General features: G+C 41.0%; 1 protein-coding gene across 1 annotated transcript in view; it reads right to left on the bottom strand.

Annotated features, from left to right (window-relative positions):
- LOC120516795 (vacuolar protein 8-like) overlaps window positions 1-22,388 on the bottom strand; it is a 36,250-nt gene extending 13,862 nt beyond the window's left edge. The window contains exons 1-9 of the mRNA XM_039738736.1: window positions 22,261-22,388; window positions 14,389-14,611; window positions 12,208-12,327; window positions 9,394-9,513; window positions 6,103-6,222; window positions 2,524-2,646; window positions 1,832-1,914; window positions 1,585-1,710; window positions 786-831 (exon numbers count right to left, since the gene is read on the bottom strand). Coding sequence (XP_039594670.1) covers window positions 786-831; window positions 1,585-1,710; window positions 1,832-1,914; window positions 2,524-2,646; window positions 6,103-6,222; window positions 9,394-9,513; window positions 12,208-12,327; window positions 14,389-14,611 — 961 coding nt within the window. The 5' untranslated portion in view covers window positions 22,261-22,388. The remainder of the gene's footprint in view (window positions 1-785; window positions 832-1,584; window positions 1,711-1,831; window positions 1,915-2,523; window positions 2,647-6,102; window positions 6,223-9,393; window positions 9,514-12,207; window positions 12,328-14,388; window positions 14,612-22,260) is intronic.
- Between the last annotated feature and the right edge of the window lie 1,663 nt (window positions 22,389-24,051).

The following is a 24,051-nucleotide window of genomic DNA, read 5'->3' as shown; positions in this document are numbered from 1 at the left end:
TCGGTGTCTGGCGTGGCGCACCAGTGAAGCGATAATGAAGAGTCATGTGGTGCAAAATTTGGTGCATTCAGGAGTTCACAGGGGACACTCACACCTTATTGCTTCAACGTTATCGTGAGTTCACCAGAGAGCAAGTACTGCTTTGATGCAGCGCATGGCACAGCGCACCAGAGAGGCAGCCATGAAGAGAGATGCGGTGCGATTGGGAGTTCACAGGGGAACACCTCGATCTTATTGCTTCAAAATGATCGCAAGTTCACGGGACAGAATATTCCTTTGATGCAGTGCATGGCGTGGTGTAACATGGAGGTGGCTATGAAGAGCGATGGTGCGATCGGAGTTCCCAGGGGAGATTATTGTTTCGCTGCAGTGCATGGAATGGTATACCAGTGAGAAGTGCAGTGCTCCATCATCAACTGATAACTTCAAACCACTAACAGATTTGTAAGATGGCGCCAGTGCTCGTGGTCACCCAGCCTCACAATTCATCCCTCAAGCCCCATCATCGATAGCTCCTAGTTACACAAAAAGTTTGTACCCTGGAGTAGGAAATAAGAAAAGTACCACAGACTATCTTCCAGGAACTACAAATAGCTTGTGTTCCTGTGGTGGGAACACTAAAATAAAACCAAACTTTTTAAAGAAAAGTCCTTTGTTCCTGAAAAAAGCGCCCAATGATAATGAAATAGCTATAGGCTATTCACTCAGGTACCCTGCTACCTGCCGTACACCACACTAGGATGCTTTTTAAAAGGGAGCATTAGGTAAAATATTTATTTTCTTACCATTCACAGACAAATTTCGTAGGCAACAACATGACTGACAGCAGATCTGTGAAAAGAATATGTGAATTAATAAAGTATAAAAAAAAGAAATGAGTTGAACTCTAAAAACACCATAGAAGGTGTGAGACTGAACCCATAGGGGCTGTTGTACAGTTCCAATTTAGGAAATGAATCGAGATTAGCTCCTGTATACTAATACAAATTTCTAGCATGTGCGGTTTAGAACCAAGTCAACATAGCATGCCATAAACCCCAAACTCATGTATTATTCTATATAATAACCTGGCTATTTACAGAAATCCAAGTACAAAAATGCCATGTATACCCTTATTATGGTTAGAAAAAAAACGGGTTATTTGGCCATGTAAACTCTTAACTGGGTTACACTTAAGGATTTTGTAGTCTGCGCAAGTTTTTGCTTGCTACACACATCTAGGGGTCAGAGCTACAAAATGGTGGAAGCGCCCAGAAAGATAAATGTCCTGAGGCAGATGGTCAGTCAATTGCATTGTTCCTTTTCCTTGCAGAAATAACCCATCTCAGTATTTCATAAATCGCTACATTTATGTTGATAAGCTGAACGTACAGCAGTAATCACATAGCACAATCTCGGGAGCAGTGTTAAGGGTCGCACGTTAAGAGTAATAGGTAGTTTGATTACTTTTTAATCTAACAAGTAACTCAATGCTTATTTTATTAAAGTGTGATTCTTCTTATTCCAGCAGCACTGGATGTAAGGCAAGAAGCACACGTATCAGTGCCCAGAATGAATACTTTAAAGATGTCATTGTTTATTTACCTTTTCAACAGAGGACAGCATGAGGGACAGCAAAGTCTTAAGCAGAAAGCAGTTCCCAACCTGCAGCAGGGCCATGTGGTGCCCAGAGCAGGTGGCAATGTTGCTGAGGGCGGCACAGCTGTAATACTGCAAAGAGAAAACCACCAATGAAACAAAAAGTGTGGAAAAGACTGACTGAGTTTTTATACTTCATCAATGTTTTTGATAGTGCTTTTCAGGAGGTGACAAGTTTGACATGTTGGTTTACCTGAATTTCAGAATCAGGAGACTGAAGTAAAATCATGAGGAGCGGGAGGGCTCCTTCTTTACACAAGACTTCTCTGGTCGTCTCTGAAATAAATATGCAGAGCAATAAACTCGTCTTTACTCAGAAGGTTCTCTTTCCATAAGTGTGAACCCATGCAAGAAAAATTCCACATTAGACCTGGAGGTATTCATGTTACTCATAAATCGAAAAACAAATTCAATCAATATCTACTGTAAATGTTTTCTTTTTTTGAACAGTTTTGGAAAAGTAGCAGCCACCACAAAAAAGACCTGATTTAGTAATTTGATGCAAGTCTTGCAAACAGATTGAAAATAAAATTATTTACAATGTGCCAATTATCTTAAAGTATTATAACTACTTGAGTCTCTGTCTCCACTGTTCTCAGATGTAAAACCCTGCCGACTATGCCACTGTGAAAAAAAACACAAGCACAGTGAAAAGAGGTTTGGGGTGACATATGCAACATCAGAACTCTGGAGTCTGGTCTGTCCTGGAGGCAAAAGAGTAGAAGGAGTTACCGACAGCGCTCTCTAACTGTCAGGAGTGGTATTGCAGTGTTGATCAGAGCCCTATAGATGTCCTGCTCTTGGCATACAAGACACCAAATGTAATCAATAACGAACATGACTTAACCCAGGTCAATACAGACACTTTACATTCCTCAGTCTTACCAGATCTGGTGAGATTCAGTATGGCACCAATGGCATTCTGCTGCACTCGTGGTTCATAAGATTTGCAAAGAACTAGTAGTGGTAAAATTCCACCTATAGACACAATGGCTTCCCTGTTAGAGGCTATGAATAAACAAACAACAAATTACAGAGGGTAAATGAATGATTTTATCAATGGTTCAGCTACAACATTATTAAGTAATAATTTCTCCTGTTTAACACACAAGCTTCTATATTTTAAAACATACAGTATCTTCATTTTTCCCATTCAGAGTTACAAAGTGTTAGATTCTATAGGGTTAAAAAAGTCATAATTACACCCTGCATTGAATGCTTACCCATGCAAATGAACCAATCTGGGATTTGAGAGTCTAAGATTTTCAACCCAAAATACATGATAGGAGTCCAAAGTAACAACTTATGAAAATAAAATATGTTGCAATATAGCCTAAAAATATGTGGAAACCCCTTTCAATACAATCTAAAGTATAGTATACTAGCTGTCCTCCGCAGCACAGCCCATGACAAACTTTAATTTCGGCCTAACGGAAGGTAGGTACGCTCCAGTTTCAAACATGGGCACTGTATCTGATCGTGTTCAGCTCTGACGGGACGGCGCCCCTACATGGCCGTGATATCTCTGGCAATCAGCAGCTACCCTCTAAAAACATACGTAGCTCTGATCTCTCTCTCAAAAATGTCAAACGTTACTCCTTAACTTTCTGTAGAAGAAAATGTCTGTTGAACAAACAGGTACCACTAGCTAAGCGGAGGCAAGGTGCACTTCAACACATTGCAAGAGGTAGAGTGACATGTAAGTGAAGAGGGCCCCTCCCGGCTCCCCTCCGCCTGCAGCGTCTCTCTCGGATTCATGCAAATAAGTCGGTTCTGCATGCGAACTATGAAACTTAATGCGATGAGAGAAGTTGCAAAATCAAGCAGAATGTTCATGCAAATTATAGAAAAAAATCCAATATAAATAGTTCTCTTGTGGAAAACAGACATACAAACAGACAGAGAGATGTTGGATTATCCTAGTATATATATATATATATATATATATATATATATATATATATATATGTATATATTGTGGACTGTGCCCGGCAGTTTATCCCGGCCAAGTCCCCCAAGCCGCCAGATGGAGCCCTCCCTGCAGTATGGAGGTGCCCTAAGACCAGCAGGGAGTCATGGACTATGTAGTTTTATCCTCAGCCCTGCTGGATACCACAGGGGCCGCAAGAGGGAGCTGCAGGGAGGACCGAAGACTTATTTGTACACTATGACCCGGAAGTTCGTCATAGGAAGAGCGACGGACTTCCGGGATGAGTAAGTAGTATGAAAAGTACTTTTTACCTGACCCGGAAGTGATACAAGATCACATGGACTGGGGACTGGGAACACTTCCGGGTCAGAAAATATAAAAGGACTGAGGGAACTCCCAGACGGCGAGCTGAGCTGGGTGGTAGGAGGGCAACGCGTCTGGGAGTGGAGGATTGTGATTATTGATTGGTTATTGAGTATTGATTTATGAATAGTGTGGAGTGGAGGGTGCTTAGTGCACGTAATTATTATAATAAAAAGAATTATTGTGGCACTTTTACCAGGTGTTTGGCGTGGTACCTGAGGGTTCAAGGGAGCACTACTGCCCCGTACTGCGACAATATATATATATATACTAGGGGGCACCGCCCCTGCTCACTTCGCTCACTCACCCCCGGGTTTGGTTCACCGGATATACAATTTAAAGAGATTGTTATTTTCATGGGAATTGTTACATATTCATTATTTTCACTTTTACTTTAAAACTTTTGTAAAAACAATACTGTACTTGTCCTTTATTTCCGGCCCCGGGTGTGGTTAAATCTCTTTCTCGCAGGACGTATAACGCTGCTCGTGTTTTGAAGAGGGAGCGGCTGAACGCACGCTAAGGAGAAGCGGTCAAATCATCTGCTGGCTTGTTGCTGCTGCTGCTGCTGGCGAGCTGCGCATTCTGCTTGTCGCACTGCGCATCGATCATTTAAAAGCTTGTACAGCTCATGTCCTTTTGCCACTTCGCGTCTCTGCCACTCGTGTTGTGAGGGGTTGGGAGGTGGGTGGACTTGGGGTTTGGCTGAATGCATGCTAAGGAGAAGTGGTCAGCTCATCTGCTGGCTTGCTGCTGCTGGAGTGCTGCATGTTCAGCTTGTCGCCTGTCGTTGTTTTAAGAGCTGGGAGCACATGAAGCATGTCTGCCAAATGCATTCCAACAACTGCTAAGTTAGATGTCCGTGAACTTGTTTTAAATGTCTCACTGCCTTGTCTCGCGTGACGTTAACGTGTCTCTCACGGAATGTCAAATTGTCTTCCAAGAAGATCATGTCTCGTCTCCCTAGTCTCTCTCCCAAGATTATTTTTTATAATAAATATATATATAGATATTGATATAATTTAAATATATGTTTTTAAGATTGCATCTGAAATATAAGGAAACATAAGATTAGATCTGTTCTCAGGATGTATGGAATAACTTTTTCTGCTGCTGTTCCCATCCATTGTTTGAATATTTTTTTAGGTGTGTTCGCATATAATGCACGAAGCACCTGTTTCGATAACTCCAGCCTATCTGTCCGTCCATCAAAATGAAACAACTCGGCCACCCGGTGGACCAATTTTATTGAGATGTGCCACACTTGCTCTTCAAAGAAATTTGACGAGATAGTTCAATTGTCATTCAGATATCTCAAACAGATCGTGCTGTGCAAAGTTTTAAAAATTCAAAACTTCCCTTTGAAAAGCATTGGAAAATTTGTGAACTCGTCCATCTTAAAACAGAGAAACGTTCTGTGTGACTCCAGATTAGTTTACTGTTTCAATTTCAACTTGACTAGTATTTCTTTATTTTTTTCAATACTTCCCTATTTTTCACCAATAGATGCTACTGAGGGCAAACGGATCCTCAGTACAAGTTAATGAAGCACCAGCAGACCGCTGTAGGAAATAAGGAAGTCGCTGTCATGAGCTGCTTAAGGATGTGCCAGACACGAGGTACATGTGGAAACCTCTGCATTAGCTTAAACGATAGCGCCCTCCTTCTGCCGCTTTAGGTAAGTGAACTAATAAGAGTACAAATAAAGGCACTCCTCAGAAAACAAATGAAAGGGGAAAGCAATACTATTAGCTTATTAAAATTGAATTGAGCAAATAATCTCTGCAGATTATCATTGTAAAGAACCAACATGATCAACCGGCACCTAAATGGTGTTTGAATTAATTAATAACCCAGGAAAGATGTAGCTGCCCTAACTGATATAAACATAGGATGGGTTTAAAAATGGACAGTGGTGTCGGGAGGTGGGGAGTTTGATTAAATCCTTGTTATTTAATGCAGACAAGCTCAGTAACATACAGATGAGTGTCAGAGTAAAGATACTTAATAAAGATTCTGCATTGTTATCTAAATTCAGTCCAACACCACCTGGATTACACAGTTTCGTCTAAGTTTCCCTGACACTGCTGATATGCAATATTAAAACAAATGGCTTCAGTTTTTACAAATAAAATGATAAAATTTACTTGACAATGCTACTTTGTTCTTACCTGAAGTTGCCAACATAGCCACACATGCACAGGAGTTGCACTGAACAGTTTGGTCTCCAGACCCAAGCAGCTCTAAGATGGGCTCTAGAAGCCCCATCTGCACTACTGTTTCCTTTGTCACTGCAGGGAAAAAAGAATGTGTTTTAAAAGTTTAAGAAAAATAACTGAAAGAACCACAGGCAGGAGATTTAGTACGCATCATGGATGACTACTAGTGTTGTTGTGCAGCGAAATGTGGCAGAGTTTGTTTTTTTTTTTTTGTTGCAGTGAATTTGCTGGGTTTGGCGATGACCTTGTTTGTTGAATTTTTCCCTAAAAATTCATGGTGTGGCCAGCTTAGACAAACTATTTTAACCCCCCACCATTCCCTGTGATGCTTTGCGTGGTCAGCGTGACATCACAGAGCTGAGGTAGCCAGGGCTGGATGGGGATGTCACTACCCAATCTGCGCTAAATGCTGATTTGTACTGTGCATGCACAGAACATTCACGCATGCGTAACGTAACAGTTAAGTAGTACGATTCTCATGTGATGGACAGCTGGCTGGGATGCCTTCGTAACGGAAGGACCGTGGAAAGGAGCTCCACCGGGATGGCAAAGGGCAACTCCCCTGGCTGACTATGGTGCCACAGGGTTGGAGCATAGAACCTCAACACTCTCAGGGCCTATGGCCACTGACAGGGGGCACATGGAGAACAGCTCAGCCATCATGAGGGGCAGCAGGGCTGCCGTCACACCCGTAAGTGTGGCCAGAAGGAGACTGTGGAACACCTGGAGCGCTTCCAGACAAAGCTTGAGGGAGGAGTGGAGGTGGAAAAGAGAAAAGAATAGAAGAATGGACTGTGATGTATTGTACTTGGAGCTTGTACTGTGCTGCTGTGGAGAATAAGGGAAAAGCGGTTACGCACAAACATGTGCTGTACAACACTTGTGCCTGTGTCTGGTGTGTTAGGGTGTTTGGGGTGGCAGGAGTGCCCAGGTGGTCACATCGTTCATTTGATTTGTGCACAAGTCACTACGCGAGAATCAGTAGTACGATTTTCATTCATTTGATCTCAAACGAGTCATTATGAGTTGTATAATTCTCATGCACTTGTGATTGAAACGTCTTATTTTAATTATGCATCTTAAATGTGTTATCATGCTTTGGGAATGGAAACAAGAAAATGGCATGTGAATGATCATTATAAAGATATAATTCATTAATCAGTTATATATAATTAACTAGGTGGCTCCACCCCCTACTTGCTTCGCTCTCCCACACCCGGGTCTGGTTATCCGAATATACAATTTAAAGAGATTGTTATTTTCATGTGAATTGTTACCTACTCTTTCAATTCTATGTTGCATCTCTTCTCCATTATCATAAATATACGCCTGACCGAATTGTGGTTTCTTCGAAAATAAATTTGTCATAGCTTTAATTGTCGCGGGACCACAGATTCTCATAGCGCATGGTCCATTATCGTGTAAATGTACGTTTTGAGCATTGAATGATATGAATGCGAAAAGATTATTGTAGACTCAGATATTTTGCCTGTAGTGTTTGTGGATTTCACTTTCACCAAACAACAAATCTTTTAATTCTCGCGGATATGCCTCTTCATTGGGAGGCAACACTGCTTTTCCCTGATAGCAACATGAATTAGACGATCTACAAGTCTCTGACTTAAAGTTGAAAGCTTTACAATATCTACATACTTCTGTCATATCACTTATGTCCATATATTCTATCTCTTTTTACTGTTCCGTTATTTCACTGAGTAATAATTTCCGTTTGTCTATGCTAATGCGATCTTTACTTTCTTTTTTATGAAACTTTCGAATTTTACTACTTTCATAATCTGTAACTTGCTCTGCATGTGTATCGCGGCCACGTTTTTTGTGAGCCTTTCGAATTCCACTGCTTTCATAATCTCTAACCTGCTCTGAATGTGTATTGCGCCAACGTTTTTGAACATCTTTATGAAGTCTTTTATTTGTGACCCCGATTGGACCTACGAGGTTTTCAGTTCCACTTGGTCCGGGCTGATTATTACTTTCCTTATTTTCTGAATTTGCACATAGCTGCTCTTTCTTCTTCGCTTAGTCATTGACGTGCCATCTAGAACGTATAAAATGTTTAAGAGCTGGGAGCACATGAAGTGTGTATTCCAACAACTGAGAGGTTAGACGTCCGTGATCTTGTTTTAAATTGTTTGTAAGTAGGGCGTGACGTGCAAAAATCACCATCTCACTGGTCTTGCTTCCAAAGGTTGTAAAGTCTAGTCTCGCGGGACGTCAAAGTGTCTTTCCAAGAAGATCACATCTCGACCCAAGATTTTTTTATTATAATATGGAGATTATTGTTTATATGCACACAAACACTCTGTATATCAAAATAATGTAAGAATTACAGGGTGAGTCAAAATGATGTTAACATTTGAATGGTGAAAACAATTTATTCACAAAACATACTTCATATTTGCAAGATGATTTACAGGAATGTCTCAACCTGTTCACCATCATGTTCAACACATGTACCATATGTGGCACATAAATTGTCCACAAAAGTTGTATAAAAGTATATACAATTTACTTAATGTAATTTTGATTTACCCTGTATTAAATCATACTTGTGATGTGATCAGAGGGGACCCCCAACCACATCCCTGGACTTCTCATCTACGATAAACTGTAAATTCATCAAAAAAATTAAATGAATTAAAAGAACCAATTTACTTAAATGGGTAGTTTGAGAGAACTAAATCAGTAAAGTGAATCGAAATGCTCATCACTAATCAGTAATTCCACTCCGAGTCGAGGGTTGGCGCTGTCACCTAAAGCCTCTCTTTTTCTTTTACTTTCCGAAGAATGATGTTGGAAAGATCTGTGACGTCATTTCTACTTTTGGCAATTTGAACCCACCTCTTCCTTTCGAACAGACTTAAATAAGCCACCACCAAGATGGCGGCCAGTCTCGACAAAGACTTGCGTCTGAGGAGATGTCTCTTCACAACGGCTGCCGTCATATATTTTTAAACCTTTTCACAAAAACCTTTGATTATACGGGGACCACCATGGGTGCCCCCAATCCTTTATTTTTGTTTTGTGTCTTTTGTCTTACAATACGATGGTTGTAAAGGAGTAACTTCGACTTGAAAAATACCAAACTTATCCTTTATGACCTAATGATGGGAGACTGACTGACATTTTGTGCAATTTAAGGGCCCCACTTTCCCTTCAAAGAAACTCGCACACCAGAGAGATACACATTTATCATTTTCATTTTCTTCAATATCCTTCACTTACCCTTCTCTTCAGTGAGCAGATTAACAAGTGACAAGGATGTGATTTTTTGTACTTCTAAGTCATGCGACTGCAATAATGCGTGGTAACATTCCAAGAATTTGGGGGGCAATTGAGTAATCCCTGAAAAAAAAATACTCACATTATCATTTGAGAAACTGAATGTGGATACACACATAATCATTACAAGCTGGAAATGAAAGTAATGATGATAACACTAACTCCTTTGACTTTATTTACCGTATATACTCATATTTAAGTTCTCCCTCAGATAAGTTGGGCTTGATTTTACCATATAATTTCTGGTATTTTCTAATGTCCTGTCATATAAGTCGAATGCGGAAAACTTGCGCTACTGGTTCAAGAGATTACGATATGATAACGCCAACCTGAGAGAGTAACCACGGAGCACACAGCCTTATATTCTGTGTATTGTGCCTACGTGACCACGCGGTAATACCTGAACTATAGCAACGTTTGCACTGTTTTGCGTTTTTTGTGTCTCATACACCTTTATCATAAGAGCATCCCTTATCTACGATCAGAAGAAAATATGAAGCTGGTTTTAAATTAAAAGTCGTAGAGTGGCGAAAGAAATTGGTAACTGTGTTGCTGCAACAAAATTTGATGTGTCTGAGAAACTGATGTGAGACTGAAGGAGGCAAGAAGATGTCCAAAAAAAAAATGTAAGGCATAATTTTGAACAGGTGTATCAGTCGGGGTCTGATTTTATGATCAATTTTTCGGGTTTCAAGACCCAACTTATATGCGAGTATATACTGTAGTCCAAACATTCGTCACATTCAGCATTTTCTAACCTGCTTAACCCAGACCTGCAGAAGCCTATCCCAGCTAGCATAGGGTGCAAGGTAGAAACAAAATCTGGACTGGGCGCCAGTCCGTTGCAGATCAAGCACACACACACACACCAAACACACACTAGAACATAAGAAATTTGAGAAACGAGAGGAGACCTTTAAGCCTATCAAGTTTGCTGTACTTTTTTAGCTGATAGCTAAGCTGTTTGAATATCTCTGCTAGATTCTTCTTAAAAGTTGATGAGGTTTCTGTTTCAACTTCATTTCTCCATAGTTTGTTCCAGTGTCCCATAACCCTTGGTGGAAAAAAGTGCTTCCAGGATTCAGTTTTAAATTCACTTCCCCTAAATGTCAACTGACGTCCTCGAGTATGTGATTCACTCTTAAGACGAAAGAAAGAATGTTGCTGGTGAGAATTTGAAATTCCTGGATGAGGTCCCCACACAGTCCCCTCTACTTGAGACTAAACAGGGTTAAATTCTCTGAGTCTGTCAGAGTAGGACATGACCTTAAGTCCCAATATGCACTTGGTTGCTCTCCTCTGCCCAGCTTCAAGTGCTGCTATATCTTTCTTGTACCACTCGGCCGCCCACATATTTAGTTTAATTTGAAAATGTGAGAAACTTCATTCTTTAGGCTCACACAAAACTAGGAGGATCACACTGGTAAGAAAAACAATACGCTATCTCAATTAGTGCTTAACACAGAGCAATAGCTAGAGTAGGGCGGCATGGTGGCACAGTGGTAGCATTGCTACCTCACACCAAGGGGACTGGGGTTTGTGTCCTGAGACCCTCCCTGTATGGCCTTTGCATGTTCTCCCCATGTGTGCAGCGTGTGTTTCTTCTGGGTGCTCGGGTTTCCCCCCACAGTCCAAAGACATGATGGTTAGGTAGATACTAAATTAGCCATAGTGTATAATTGTGGTGTGTGTTTGTCCTGCAGTGGACTGACTCCCTGCCCAGTGTTTATTCCTGCCTTGCACCCTATGCTTCCTGGGACCCCGCTGTGACCCTGTTCAGGGCTGAAGGGGTTAGAAAATGACTGACTGACTGACTAGCTGGAGTATCAGTGCACTCGAGAAGGCATTTTAGCTTAAAACAATAGGGTGAGATGTAGGATCAGATGAAGTCACCCAGGAGAACAGGAATTAAGTGTCACCTCTGAATAAATGGGGTTGGAGGAGCAGGGATCTCAGTCATATCTGCCCAAACATCAACACTGCTGAAAGTTATCACAGGTCTACAGAATAAATGGCAATTCTCTATGTTACAGGAGGTGGCAGAGAAGCCAAAAAAAATGAAAGGAAAAAATAAAGGGGAGAAGGCGGTGACCCGTATAGGATTTTAAGAGGTAATAAAATTCCTACTACATGAAAAATGCACAAGTGGCCGTATTTATAGTTAAACAGTCCGTGCCCCGAATCACACTTATTACTTCTGTGCTGCCTAATATTGAAAATGAGCACAAAACATTCCCAATTGTTGCAGGTTTTGCACCTTCTAAGTGGTGTTTTGCATGTCTGAGATTCCTCCCAGGGCAGCACGGTAGCTGCTGCCTCGCAGTTAGGAGACGTGGGTTCACTTCCCGGGTCCTCCCTGCGTGGAGTTTGCATGTTCTCCCTGTGTCTGCATGGGTGTCCTCCCACAGTCCAATGACATGCAGGTTAGGTGCATTGGCGATCCCAAATTGTCCCTGGTGTGTGTGCCCTGTGGTGGGCTGGCGCCCTGCCCGGGGTTTGCTTCCTGCCTTCCGCCCTGTGTTGGCTGGGATTGGCTCCAGCAGACCCCCATGACCCTGTAGTTAGAATATAATGGGTTGGGTAATGGATGGATGGATGGATGGATGGAGGTTCCTCCCAATATTCCGATTCAGACGCTGTGCGTATATATATATTTTACCCACCCAACTCTTGGAGTGTGAGACATGCAGACAGAGTATGCCCTGTTAAAGTACAAAAGTTGGAGTGCATCATAAATCAATCTTGTAACAGACTTACCCTGCTGACTAATGTGCAAGTAGTAAATTGCAGCTGATTGTTGTAATTTGGGGTTTTCCGAAATGGACAGCGTCTTCAGGGCATGGAGGCATTGCTGATTAAGGAGAGGCTGGTCACTTTCTGTAAAAGTAAGAATCACAAGAAATTTACGTGAATTGAAACTGTGGATGCAGAAAGTTTCGCTATTTTCATATTTTGTTATGAAGCAGTCTTGTCCAAGTCCTTAGAGTCCTGGTGCTTCCTGTCTTGCTATATGGTTGTGAGACGTGGACGCTATCCAGTGACCTGAGAAGACTGGACTCCTTCATGTGTGTCTCTTTGGAGAATCCTTGGGTACTGCTGGTTTGACTTTGTGTTGCTCACGGAGTCCCAAATGAAGCACATGACCTGCATTGTGAGGAAGAGTCAGCACTATGGCCATGTGGCGCAATTCCCCGAGGGTGATCCAGCTCATAAGATCCTCATTGTTGGGGACCTGAGCATCTGGACCAGGCCAAGGGGAAGGCTATGTAACACCTGGCTGTGGCAGATACAGTAGATGGTCATTTCCAGAGATGGTAATTTCCACGTGTCTGCCTTTGGGGTTGCCAACTGGGATCTCATAATCAAAAAATAATAACAGGTATAACAAATGTACTGCATAAAAAAAACATAAGCAGCAGAGCTGAGGACAGTTGTGCAGCATAGAGTTCAGAGTCTGGGCAGCCAAGGGGTAGAAGCGGGTACAGAACCTGGCAGAGCTGGTTCAAATCCTACAGTATCTTCTGCCAGGCAATACATTCAATTTATATAGCACCTTTCCCATGCTCAAGGTGCTTACATGAAAGTGGGACAAGGAGACCATCGGAGATGTGGGAGCAGTCCTTCATAATGCTATAGGCTTTGTGGATATAATAATAATATTAATAATATTCTTCATAATAATTATTCACAGTGGCTCCAAAATCCATACTGACCCCTATTCTCTCTTCTGTTTCTTTTTCCGGTTTCTTTGTGGTGGCGGCCTGTGCCACCACCACCTACTCAAAGCATCATGAGGCACCAACATTGATGGACTGAAAGCCAGAAGTCTACGTGATCATCATCATCAGGTCCTTCCATGAAAACCCTAAATACAAAGAGGACTGTTTGACTTATGTTAGGTAGATTGTCCAGAGGGGACTGGGCGGTCTCTTGGTCTGGAACCCCTACAGATTTTATTTTTTTCTCCAGCCTTTGGAGTTTTTTTGTTTTTTCTGTCCACCCTGGCCATTGGACCTTACTCTTATTCTATGTTAATTAATGTTGACTTATGTTTATCTTTTATTGTGTCTTCTATTTCTTTATTCATTTTGTAAAGCACTTTGAGCTACATTTTTTTGTATGAATATGTGCTATATAAATAAATGTTGATTGATTGATTGATTGATATAAAGCTTTATAACTTAATGTTTGCAGTTAATGTATTTTGTAATGCATGTAGAAATAAAATGCATTTCTTTTTTCATTTCAACAGATGGCACATCACAAACATTTGTTATACTAAAATGCTTTGCGTTTTTCTTTCCAACAGATGGTGCATCACAAACTTTAGTATGGCTTGCACAGATGCCATACCAAATAGCATTTAGCAGAGACATAGCAACTGGACTGACACACACACAGACAGACACACATACTTTTATTTTGTTAAGGTGGATAATCCTGACTGGTCGCTATTGTAAGTACACTTTACTGGGGTAATACAAACAATTAATCATTCGGGGTTTTAATAATATTCTTGATCATTAACCATTTGATTTTTGAAAAACATAATTTGCAAATAATGTGTAAGTGTTTGTCTTGCCATTGAATACCAGTGTGCACAAAATGGCTACAAACTGATTTCTGAATGGCTAGTGCCATTTTACGCAAGACGTGTAAAGGAATTAATCCTGAAACATTGGCGTAGCAATAGGTAGTAAGTGTGGGACATTGGCATCAAGGTCCACAGTTTGGGGGGGGTTGGGACCACAGTCACCGCATGGATGTTGCTTCAGAAGGATTTATTATTAATAACCTTCCTAAGTGACATCAAAATGAAGAGGATAATGTTGTTACCAGTCCCACAACTCCACAAACCTTAAAGGTGAATACTGACCTGATGTCTCATTGATGGTGGTCATTTTTGAATTGCGTTTAACTTAATTTCACAATATTTACCTGTGTCCAAGTGCTGAAGAAACTCCTGTGCTGCTTCTCTTTCATGCCTCTGAAGAACGGGCTCACGATCCTTACCCAGGTTCTCTTTGTCCTTCTTCAAACAGGGGCACCTGGTCAAAGACGCAATACAATCGCGTATTCTCTGCACAATATGAGCAGAAGCTCTTTGCACCAAGGCTACCACATCTTTAAGCAGATCTGAACAAACGTCACACAGGCTCATCTGCAAGAGAGATATCAAGTTAGACAATAAATGTCAAGATCAGTTTCCTCCTTATTGTGTACTTTCCTCATGATAAAAACTGCTGTGACCATCAAGCACTACATGTGATAAGTACTGAGACAAAAATTGCTGAAGGAAATGACACACAGTGGATTCAGGGAGTCTTCTGACCCCTTCACATTCTGCACACCTTATTGTGTTGTAGATTTTGTTTTCAAATAGATACATTTGCCATTTTCCCCCCATCAATCTACACTCAATAACTCATAATGAACATGTGTTCTTAGAAAGGTTTGCAAATTTATTAAAAAATCAAATCCTCAGATTTCTCATTCCCAGGAGTATTCAGACCCTTTGCAATGGTCCTCCAGATCGTGCTCAGGTACCTCTTGTTTGCTTTCTTGTTGCCTGAGATGTTCCTAGAACTTGATTGGAGTCCACTTGGTGACAAACTGAACTGTTTGGACATCATGAGTGGGGGCTGATTTGATTTGAACTTAGTTTTGTAGAATTTGACTTGCTTGCATGGAATGTTATTTATTATTATGTTATTTTGCACCCTAGACCAAGCTTATTAGTGCGCCAACCCACTATTCGGTAGCTAACCTGTGTGGCTAGGTCCTACCCCCACCCACCCACTTATGATCTGCGCCTCAGCTGAATGCCTAATTTACCTTAATGGTGGCACCGGCCCTGCCCGTGTATATTATGTCCCCGACGATGCACAGTGCATATCAAGCCAAGCTATAAAGTTCAAGGAACTCGCTGTAGACCTCTGTGACCATATTGTGGAGATCGAGGGTGAAGTGATAAAACCGTTTTCCAAAGCTTCAAGTGGTCTCAGGAGCCCAGCCGCCGCAAAAATTATAAAGTGGAAGAAGTCTGGAACCACCATTTCACATGAAACCTAGAACACAATAAAGTGTGCAGAAAATGAAGGGGCCTGAATACTTCATGATTTCACAAAATGTAACTTCAATATATTTATTAGAAATCAGATTACATGCTTATTCAAATCTTTCACAAATTAATCCTAATTTATCCACCTTTTAGAAAAAAGGCCGACATTTTTTTATCTGATTTTTTTTTAGAACCTACTTTTAAAAAAGTCAATTTTTTTTAAAAAAGCTGACTTTTTAAAAAGATCCTGCTTTTTAAAAAAAAAAACTACATTTTTTTAAAAAAATCCTGTTTATTTTCAAAAGCCTACTTTTTTTTTAAAAAAAAAAAAAAGCCTATATTTTTTACACCTTTTAGAGAAAAAAGGCCCAACATTTCCAAAGGTGAGGCACTGGGTAGTGTTGCTGCATCACAGATCGTTGTCCAGGGTTTGAATCCTGTGGAAGGTCACCGTCCGCATGCAGCTTGCATTGGTTTAACTCTGTCATCCCCAAAATGCAGAGAGAAATTGAGATCCCAAATTGTCCAAAAGTGTTATGTTCATGGGCTGAACCTTCAATGGACGGGTGTCCTGTCCATGACTGTTACCTGCCTTTTGCCTAGTGTAGACTCTACACTCTTAATGGATCTGAACTGACACTCTAATAGAGGTTGTGACAGTGTGGGTCAGCTCCATGTTCCCTGGTGGCTTCCGGGAGCCATTGATAGTCAAACCAAGATCAGGACACAGTCGGCAAGGGGTTGTGTAAAGTGTTTTTATTGAAGCCAAGCTGTGTTCCAAAGTGCAGTGCAGTGCAAAAGAGCTTCTTCTTTAAATAAATTCATAAAATCAAAGTGTCAGATGGTGGTTAAAACCAAGCAATAAATAAACAGTCCATTAAAACGAGGTTAAAAAGCCCATGGAGGTTTCTCCACTTAACAGTCACGAGCCCCTGTACCTCCTCCTAAAATCTAGTGATGGGACCCCATTTTTCTCAGGTTTGGGGTCCTAGTGCCACTCTGTAAGACTACTCACCGAACCCCAATCATGTCTTCCTCACTCGATCCTTTAACGTCTGTAAAGGAGACGTTGCATGACAGGGCTGTTCCTGCTCCTTGTCTATGCTCTAAGGAGCATCCCCTTTTTCCTGCCATTCGTTTCAGCAGGACACACTCCCAATCACCTGCCTCCACTTTATACAACACGGACTCCTCACTGTCCTGCCCCTCGCTTTATTCTTTCTTAAACTCCGCTGTCTCTTGTTTGTCCTCTGCATCCTCCTTTTCTGATCTGATCTCCTTTCTATCATGCATTGAATATCCCCAAATTGTGTGCAGGTGTGGTCCTCCACATATTCCGTTGTGTGAATGACTGACCCACTCGCATTTGCACGTGAATGTGTGATCAGCCAAGCACCTCAATCAAACCCGGATTTGCACATACTCCCGACACCACTACACTAAGACTACACACTCCGGGACTCAATGATTTATTTTTAAAAAATTCACGCTTCGCCACGGACCTCTTATCACAGAGATGTGTGGTTCCTCATAGAACTATTGCTTGACAAAGAACCAGTTCATTCCGTGAAGGGTTCTTTGTGTATGACTTTGGTCCATTGTGTTTTGGAAAGGTTTCCAATGTGAGGACAAAACAGAAATCTTTGACGTATGTTAGGCCACCTAGCAGGATACCCAGGCCCAAGGAGAGGGGGGTGCAGCCGGTACATCGCTCCGGTTCCTATGAAGCTCAAGGGGGCCCATGAAGCCCAATGCATCCTATAACTTTTATTATAATTTTAACATTTATTTATTTAATTCATTTAATTTTTTTTGTATTTTTTAAAATTTTGCAAGTCTGCTTAGTTTCAAATTAAAAAGGCACATGGGTCACAGGGTACTTAGCAGCAGTTAACAGTTTACGACATAAGAGACATTCACGAAGGCCGCCCAGGGAGAGAAGTCACGTGGTCTACAAGGGAATTCCCCGCTCGGTGGGAATGAACAAGGAGGAGGGGGTTGCAGGCACAGTGAGAAAAAAGTCAGCAGCTGGCAAACAAGTACGTCACGTAGGCGCTGCGTTCTGAGACACCGCGAATTCGGGAAAGCGAATTAAGTGAACCGTTGTGCACAGTTGAGAAACTAAAAAAGTTACGAAGGAGCATTCAGCGAGCAAAAGCTGGTAAAAAATGTTCTGAGATCCGCTATGTCACAAGCGTGACTAGTAGATTTGGCAAGACTCAGTATTGAGTCTGATCTAGCAAAACAGATTAATTTTGATTATAAAATTCAGAGTTTCACCAGGAAAAAGGCCAGGACAGCACCTTTGTTCAGCAGACAATAAATGCTATTATAAACGTCTTTTACTACAACCCCAAATCAGAAAAAGTTGGGACAATTTGTGGAAAATGTGAATAAAAAAATAAAGCAGTAATTTACAAATTTCCCTTAACTTTTACTTCATTGCAGACAGTATGAACACAAGATAATTCATGTTTTTTCTGGTCAACATCATTTGATTTGTAAATAAACATCCATTCTTGCCATTCAGGCTTGCAACACATTCCAAAAAAAGTTGGGATGGGGGCAATTCAGGGGTAGTAATGAGGTATAATAACTAAATAAAACTGGTGATGTTAACAGGTGATTGCAATCATGATTTGGTACAAAAGCAGCATCGAGGAAAAGTCTACTCCTTTAAGAGCAAAGATGGGCAGAGGATCGCCAGTTTGCCACCAAGTGCGGGCAAAAATCTTTGAAATGATGAAGAAAAACGTTTCTCAAAGACAGATAGGAAGAGATTTGGGCATTTCTCCCTCTACAGTGCATAACATAGTGAAAAGAATCAGGGAATCTGGAGAAATTACTGTGCGCAAAGGCCAAGGGCGCAAGCCTAAACTGAATGGCCGTGATCTCCAAGCCCTCAGACGGCATTGCATTCATCAATAAATGATATAACTGCGTGGACTCAGGACTACTTCAGGAAATCACTCTCAAGCACTACAGTACGTAGTTACATTAGGAAATGCCAGCTAAAACAGTACTGTGCCAAAAGGAAGCCCTACATTAATAGTGTCCAGAAGCGCCGTCGACTTCTCTGGGCTCGGAGGCATCTGGGATGGTCTATTGTGCAGTGGAAACGTGTATTGTGGTCAGACGAATCGGTTTTTCACATCTTTTTTGGAAGAAATGGACGCCGTGTGCTGCAGACCAAAGAGGAAAAGGACCATGCAGACTGTTACCAGATACAAGTCTAAAAGCCAGGGTCTGTCATGGTATGCGGTTGTGTCAGTGCCTTCGGCAAAGGTAACTTGCACTTCTGCGATGGCACCATCAATGCTGAGAAGTATATCTCAGTTTTGGAAGAACAAATGCTGCCTTCAAGACGATGTCTTTTCCAGAGAGGCCCATGCTAATTTCAGCAAGACGATGCCAAACCACATACTGCGCGCATAACAAAGGCATGGCTGCGTAAGAAGAGGGTGCGGATGCTTGACTGGCCTGCCTGCAGCCCTGATTTGTCTCCTATAGAGAATGTTTGGCGCATTTTGAAATTAAAAATACTTCAATGAAGACCCGTACTGTTGCGCACCTAAAACGTTGTTTGCAGGAAGAATGGGACAAACTAACACCTGCAACACTTAGTCACTTGATTTCTTCAATGCCTAAACGTCTTTTAAGTGTTGTTAAAAGACAGGGGAACTGTACAAAGTGGTAAATGCTGTACTGTCCCAACTTTTTTTGAAATGTGTTGCAAGACTGAATGGCAAGAATGGATATTTATTTACAAATCAAATGATGTTGACAAAAAAAAACATGAATTATTTTGTGTTCATACTGTCTGCAATGAAATAAAATTTGAGGTGAATTTACAACTTGCTTTTTTCTTTTTTTATTCACATTTTCTACACTGTCCCAACTTTTTCTGATTTGGGGTTGTATTATAAATATATTACTTTATTATTACATTTCTACCTATACATACTTAACAAAATGTATCAATGTAATCTATGATTGTTAGAAATAAATAATAATATACTGTACACACATACATGTGTGTAGAATTTTGTATAAGGGCCCACACACCTTTTGTGCACCGGCGCCTGGATTTTCTCTCGGCGGCCCTGAGGATACCAACAGATCAAGAAGACCTGAAGTTAACCTGCGTCATTTCAAGCAGCAAGAGTTCTTTTAAAATCATGAAGCCATTGGTATTTGTCATGGTTACTTAAGGAACTTGTTCTGGATCTAAGTACATAAATATAAGTCTGTTCTGTATTCTTAATGTGGATGGTTCTTCTTTTGTGAACCAGAAATGGCTCCTCTGTGAAGAACCACTAATTTTTAAGAGTGTATGACAGACTACATGTATTTCTTTACAGTTACCTTAAAAATGGATTTCAAATGTATTAAAATGTATACAAGGTCAATTTGAGATATTAGAACATTACAAAAACGTACACAAAAACAGGCCATGCAGCCCAGCAAAGCTTGCCAGTCCTAATCCCAAAACAACTTCATGTCAAATTTTGTAGGCCCCCCAAATCAAAGTAGCAAATTCCATTTAATATATGATGACATGCCTTATGGAAACAGATAGTATTTCAGCAGTGACATTAAGTTAATTGGATTAACAGAAAATATGCAATATGCATCATAACAAAATTAGACAGGTGCATAAATGTGGCCCCCCCCAACAGAGATATGACATCAATACTTAGTGGAGCCTCCTTTTGCTTCTTTGAGCCTCTAGATGCTGTCCTCCTATGGCCTCTGATGAGTGTCTGGATTCTTAATGGAGGTATTTCTGACCATTCTTCATACAAAATCTCTCCAGTTCAGTTCAATTTGATGGCTGCCGAGCATGGACAGCCTGCTTCAAATCATCCCATAGATTTTTGGGGATATTCAAGTCAGGGGACTGTGACAGCCATTCCAGAACATTGTACTTCTCCTTCTGCATGAATGCCTTTGTAGATTTCCAGCTGTGTTTTGTGTCATTGTCTTGTTGGAATGTCCAACCCCTGCGTAACTTCAACTTTGTGACTGACGCTTGACCATTATCCTGAAGAATTTGTTGATATTGGGTTGAATTCTTCCGACCCTCGACTTTAACAAGGGCCCCAGTCCCTGAACTGGCCACACAGCCCCACAGCATGATGGAACCGCCATCAAATTTGACAGTAGGTAACAGGTGTTTTTCTTCCACAATGTAAAGTGATTTTTGTTATGACCAAGTGACTCAATTTTTGTCTCATCAGTCCAAAGCACTTTGTTCCTAAATTAATCTGGCTTGTCTAAATGATTATTGGCATACAACAAGCGACTCTGTTTGTGGTGTGAGTGCAGAAAGGGCTTCTTTCTCATCACCCTGCCATACAGATGTTCTTTGTGCAAATTGCGCTGAATTGTAGAACGATGTACAGATACACCATCTGCAGAGAGATGTTCTTGCAGGTCTTTGGAGGTGATCTGTGGGTTGTCTGTAACCATTCTCACAATCTTGCACATATGCTGCACCTGTATTTTTCTTGGCCTGCCAGACCTGCTGGGTTTAACAGCAACTGTGCCTGTGGCCTTCCATTTCCTGATTCCATTCCTTGCAGTTGAAACTGTCAGTTTAAACCTCTGAGCCTTCCCCTAAACCATGAGACTGAACAATCTTTGTTTTCAGATCTTTTGAGAGGTGCTTTGAGGATCCCATGCTGTCTGTCACTCTTCAGAGGAGAGTCAAAGGGAAGCACAACTTGCAACTGACCACCTTAAATACCCTTTACCACTCATGATTGGACACACCTGTCTATGAAGTTCAAGTCTTAACAAGCTCATCCAACCAATTTGGTGTTGCAAGTAATCAGCATCGAGCAGTGACATACATTCAAATCAGCAAACTTACAAGGGGAGCCACATTTGTGCACAGCCAGTTTTTCACATTTGATTTCATTTCATACAACTAAATACTGCTTCACTAAAAATCTTTGTTCGCAAAACACCGCAGTACTCAGATGTTCCTAGGAAATGAAAGACATGCAGTACAACTGTTATCTTTCTGGCTAAAAGGAGAGTCAATTATTATGCAGGCTGAGAGGGGTTCCCACGCTTATTCATATGACTGTATCTGAAAATGCATTGGAGTCTCCTGTCAATTATTGCAGATTCAGAATATAATCATATATATATATATATATATATATATATATATATTTATATTTATATCTCTACACTATATATAATTATATTTTTATTTTTAAAAAAAAACTAAGTTTGAGACATCTTGACGTGAATTTCATAGATCTGAACAGTTGAACTGCATTTTAAGATATGTGAAATCCATTTTATGAGATAATGATATATTTTATTTATATAACGTCTTTCCCCATCTCTGAATACCCGTTGATCTGAGAATATTTGATTACTTTGCGTTATATCATTTCACTTCAAAGTAAATACTACACAGGTTTAGCCATCGATAGTTCGAAAAGCAACAACAAAAAGCCTGCGCGTTTTCCAAATGTTTTCACTAAATACGGCAACGATCTACCTGCTTAGGTAAAAATGACCAAAAGTAAGTAAAATAAAATTGCAGTTTAACATTCACAGAAAACAAGTGCAAAGTTTTGTTTCCTCCTACGCCGCTCGCACGTTAAGCTTCAGTGCTCGTGCAGAGTTTCACTACTTGAAATACAAAACCGAGCGGACGACGGCGCCTGCTTTTCATAAAAAGTAACACAGACGAAAGCAGTTAAAAGGTAAGTTGTGAAAAATTCTACCTTGTCGATAACAGAAACTCCTCTTAACGAGCAAACGGTCCTAGATAAGGGGGCGATGCACAGTGGGTCGCTGATGCCGCGGTTTTGCCATCTCCCTCCTCCAGTCGCTTTGTTCTCCAGCACTATGTACACATATCGGTGTAACAGGCAGCTAGCGTGAGACAATACTGGCACATGGCATGCCGCTGGGTCACGTGGTGCCTCACCTGAGGGCAGCACCTTTATTTTACCTGGCTAGCCGGTTTGGAAAGCGCTGTCCGCAAGCGCGACTGCCAGCATGAGCTGTGGCAGGCAGGTGATCCTGAAAAACATTTTATCTAAAATTATATTTTAAGCATGAAATATAATACATGCAGCTTAAAAAAGATTCATACAATAATAATGCATTAAGTTAACAAAAAAAAAATTCTTAGAATATCCTTCGATCCTAAGGTATTTTCCAAACGAGAACCCGTAAGTTAACACCCAAAGGGGACATTAACATTAGAGACTTACAGGTAACTTATGCTCCACCCCCACTAACTTTAAGGTTAGTATTTGTAGTGGGGGTAGGCCAGTCTTTGTGTCACGATAATAATAAGTACCGTTAATTAAATGCAATGTTAAGGAGGTGCATTGTAAAAGGCTATTCACTTTAATAAATGTTCTTACTTAATAAACTAGCAGCACTCTGGAATGAACTGCTGTGCCAACAGATGCATTCAACATGGCTCTTTGGCCACATCCTCCAGGTAACTGTGGTCTGCAACGGACTGGTGCCCTGCATTGCTGCCAAGATAATCTCTGCCCCACGAATCTGAATTGGATTTAGTCTAGCCAGGGCTAAGGAGTATTTCTAGCATTTGATGATATCAGAGTCTTAGTCCTCTGCACTCTCATTTAACCTCAAAACACATCTCAATCAAAGCTTGAAGTGGAACTGCATCCCTGTAATGTCGGTACTCTGTGCTTGTGACATATTTTTAAATTTCCAGCACATTGATATAGTTCTATAAAATAGTGTGTGTGTGTGTGTGTGTGTGTGTGTGAGGGGTGATTTTCAACTTGATGATAAGTGATACTGTTATGAAAAGCAGAGCTGAATAGGAATTGGGAATTGACCTCTTGGTGGTTTGGCAGCAATAAAATTAATGTATTCATTTGAAGAGCTGGGGAGTGGTGAAGGAGGAGGCTGGGAGGGAGGTTAACAAATAAAATTAAAAAAACTAATTTGTATACATACACACACACACTGTGTGTGTGTCTTTAGCTCCTAGCTGCTTTGTCCCTTTGTTCGCCTCACTCCACTCAGCTGAGATCAAAGGCAACCCGCATGTGACACTTCACCCTGGGTCATTGAGGCCAGGGGTCTAAATCTGAGACACAGGTGCCCTAGGAACCCTGAGAACTTTCTAGTTATTACCTTTCAAGTCCGAGAAGGCTTGAGAAGGCAGGTGGAGACTCCCATGGCATTAAAAACACAGTCTTGCAGATTTTAATGGGGTAACTGGGAAAAGGGACGCGACAGGAAAAGGTGGACGATGATGGGGAACACTGCCAGAGTGGAGTAACCTGCCTAGTGAAGTGATTGTTATTTTTACCAGTCGTTTGCGAGTTTGAATCTGCAAGAAGAATGCTGGAAATTATTTTTTGTGGAATTAAAATGCCTGTTATTGGCCTTAATGTCCATTTGGTGTGTGCCTCGGTCTTTCCATTTTGGTTTTTGTACGTTTAGTAGTACACATAGACAGCAACTGTCAAAATAGGTGTTAATTTGATTGATGAATTTAAGTCCCGCCCCCAAATATGATT

This window comes from Polypterus senegalus, chromosome 16 (assembly GCF_016835505.1).
Source record: "Polypterus senegalus isolate Bchr_013 chromosome 16, ASM1683550v1, whole genome shotgun sequence".
NCBI lineage: Eukaryota > Metazoa > Chordata > Cladistia > Polypteriformes > Polypteridae > Polypterus > Polypterus senegalus.
This window is presented reverse-complemented; position numbering and strand designations above follow the sequence as displayed.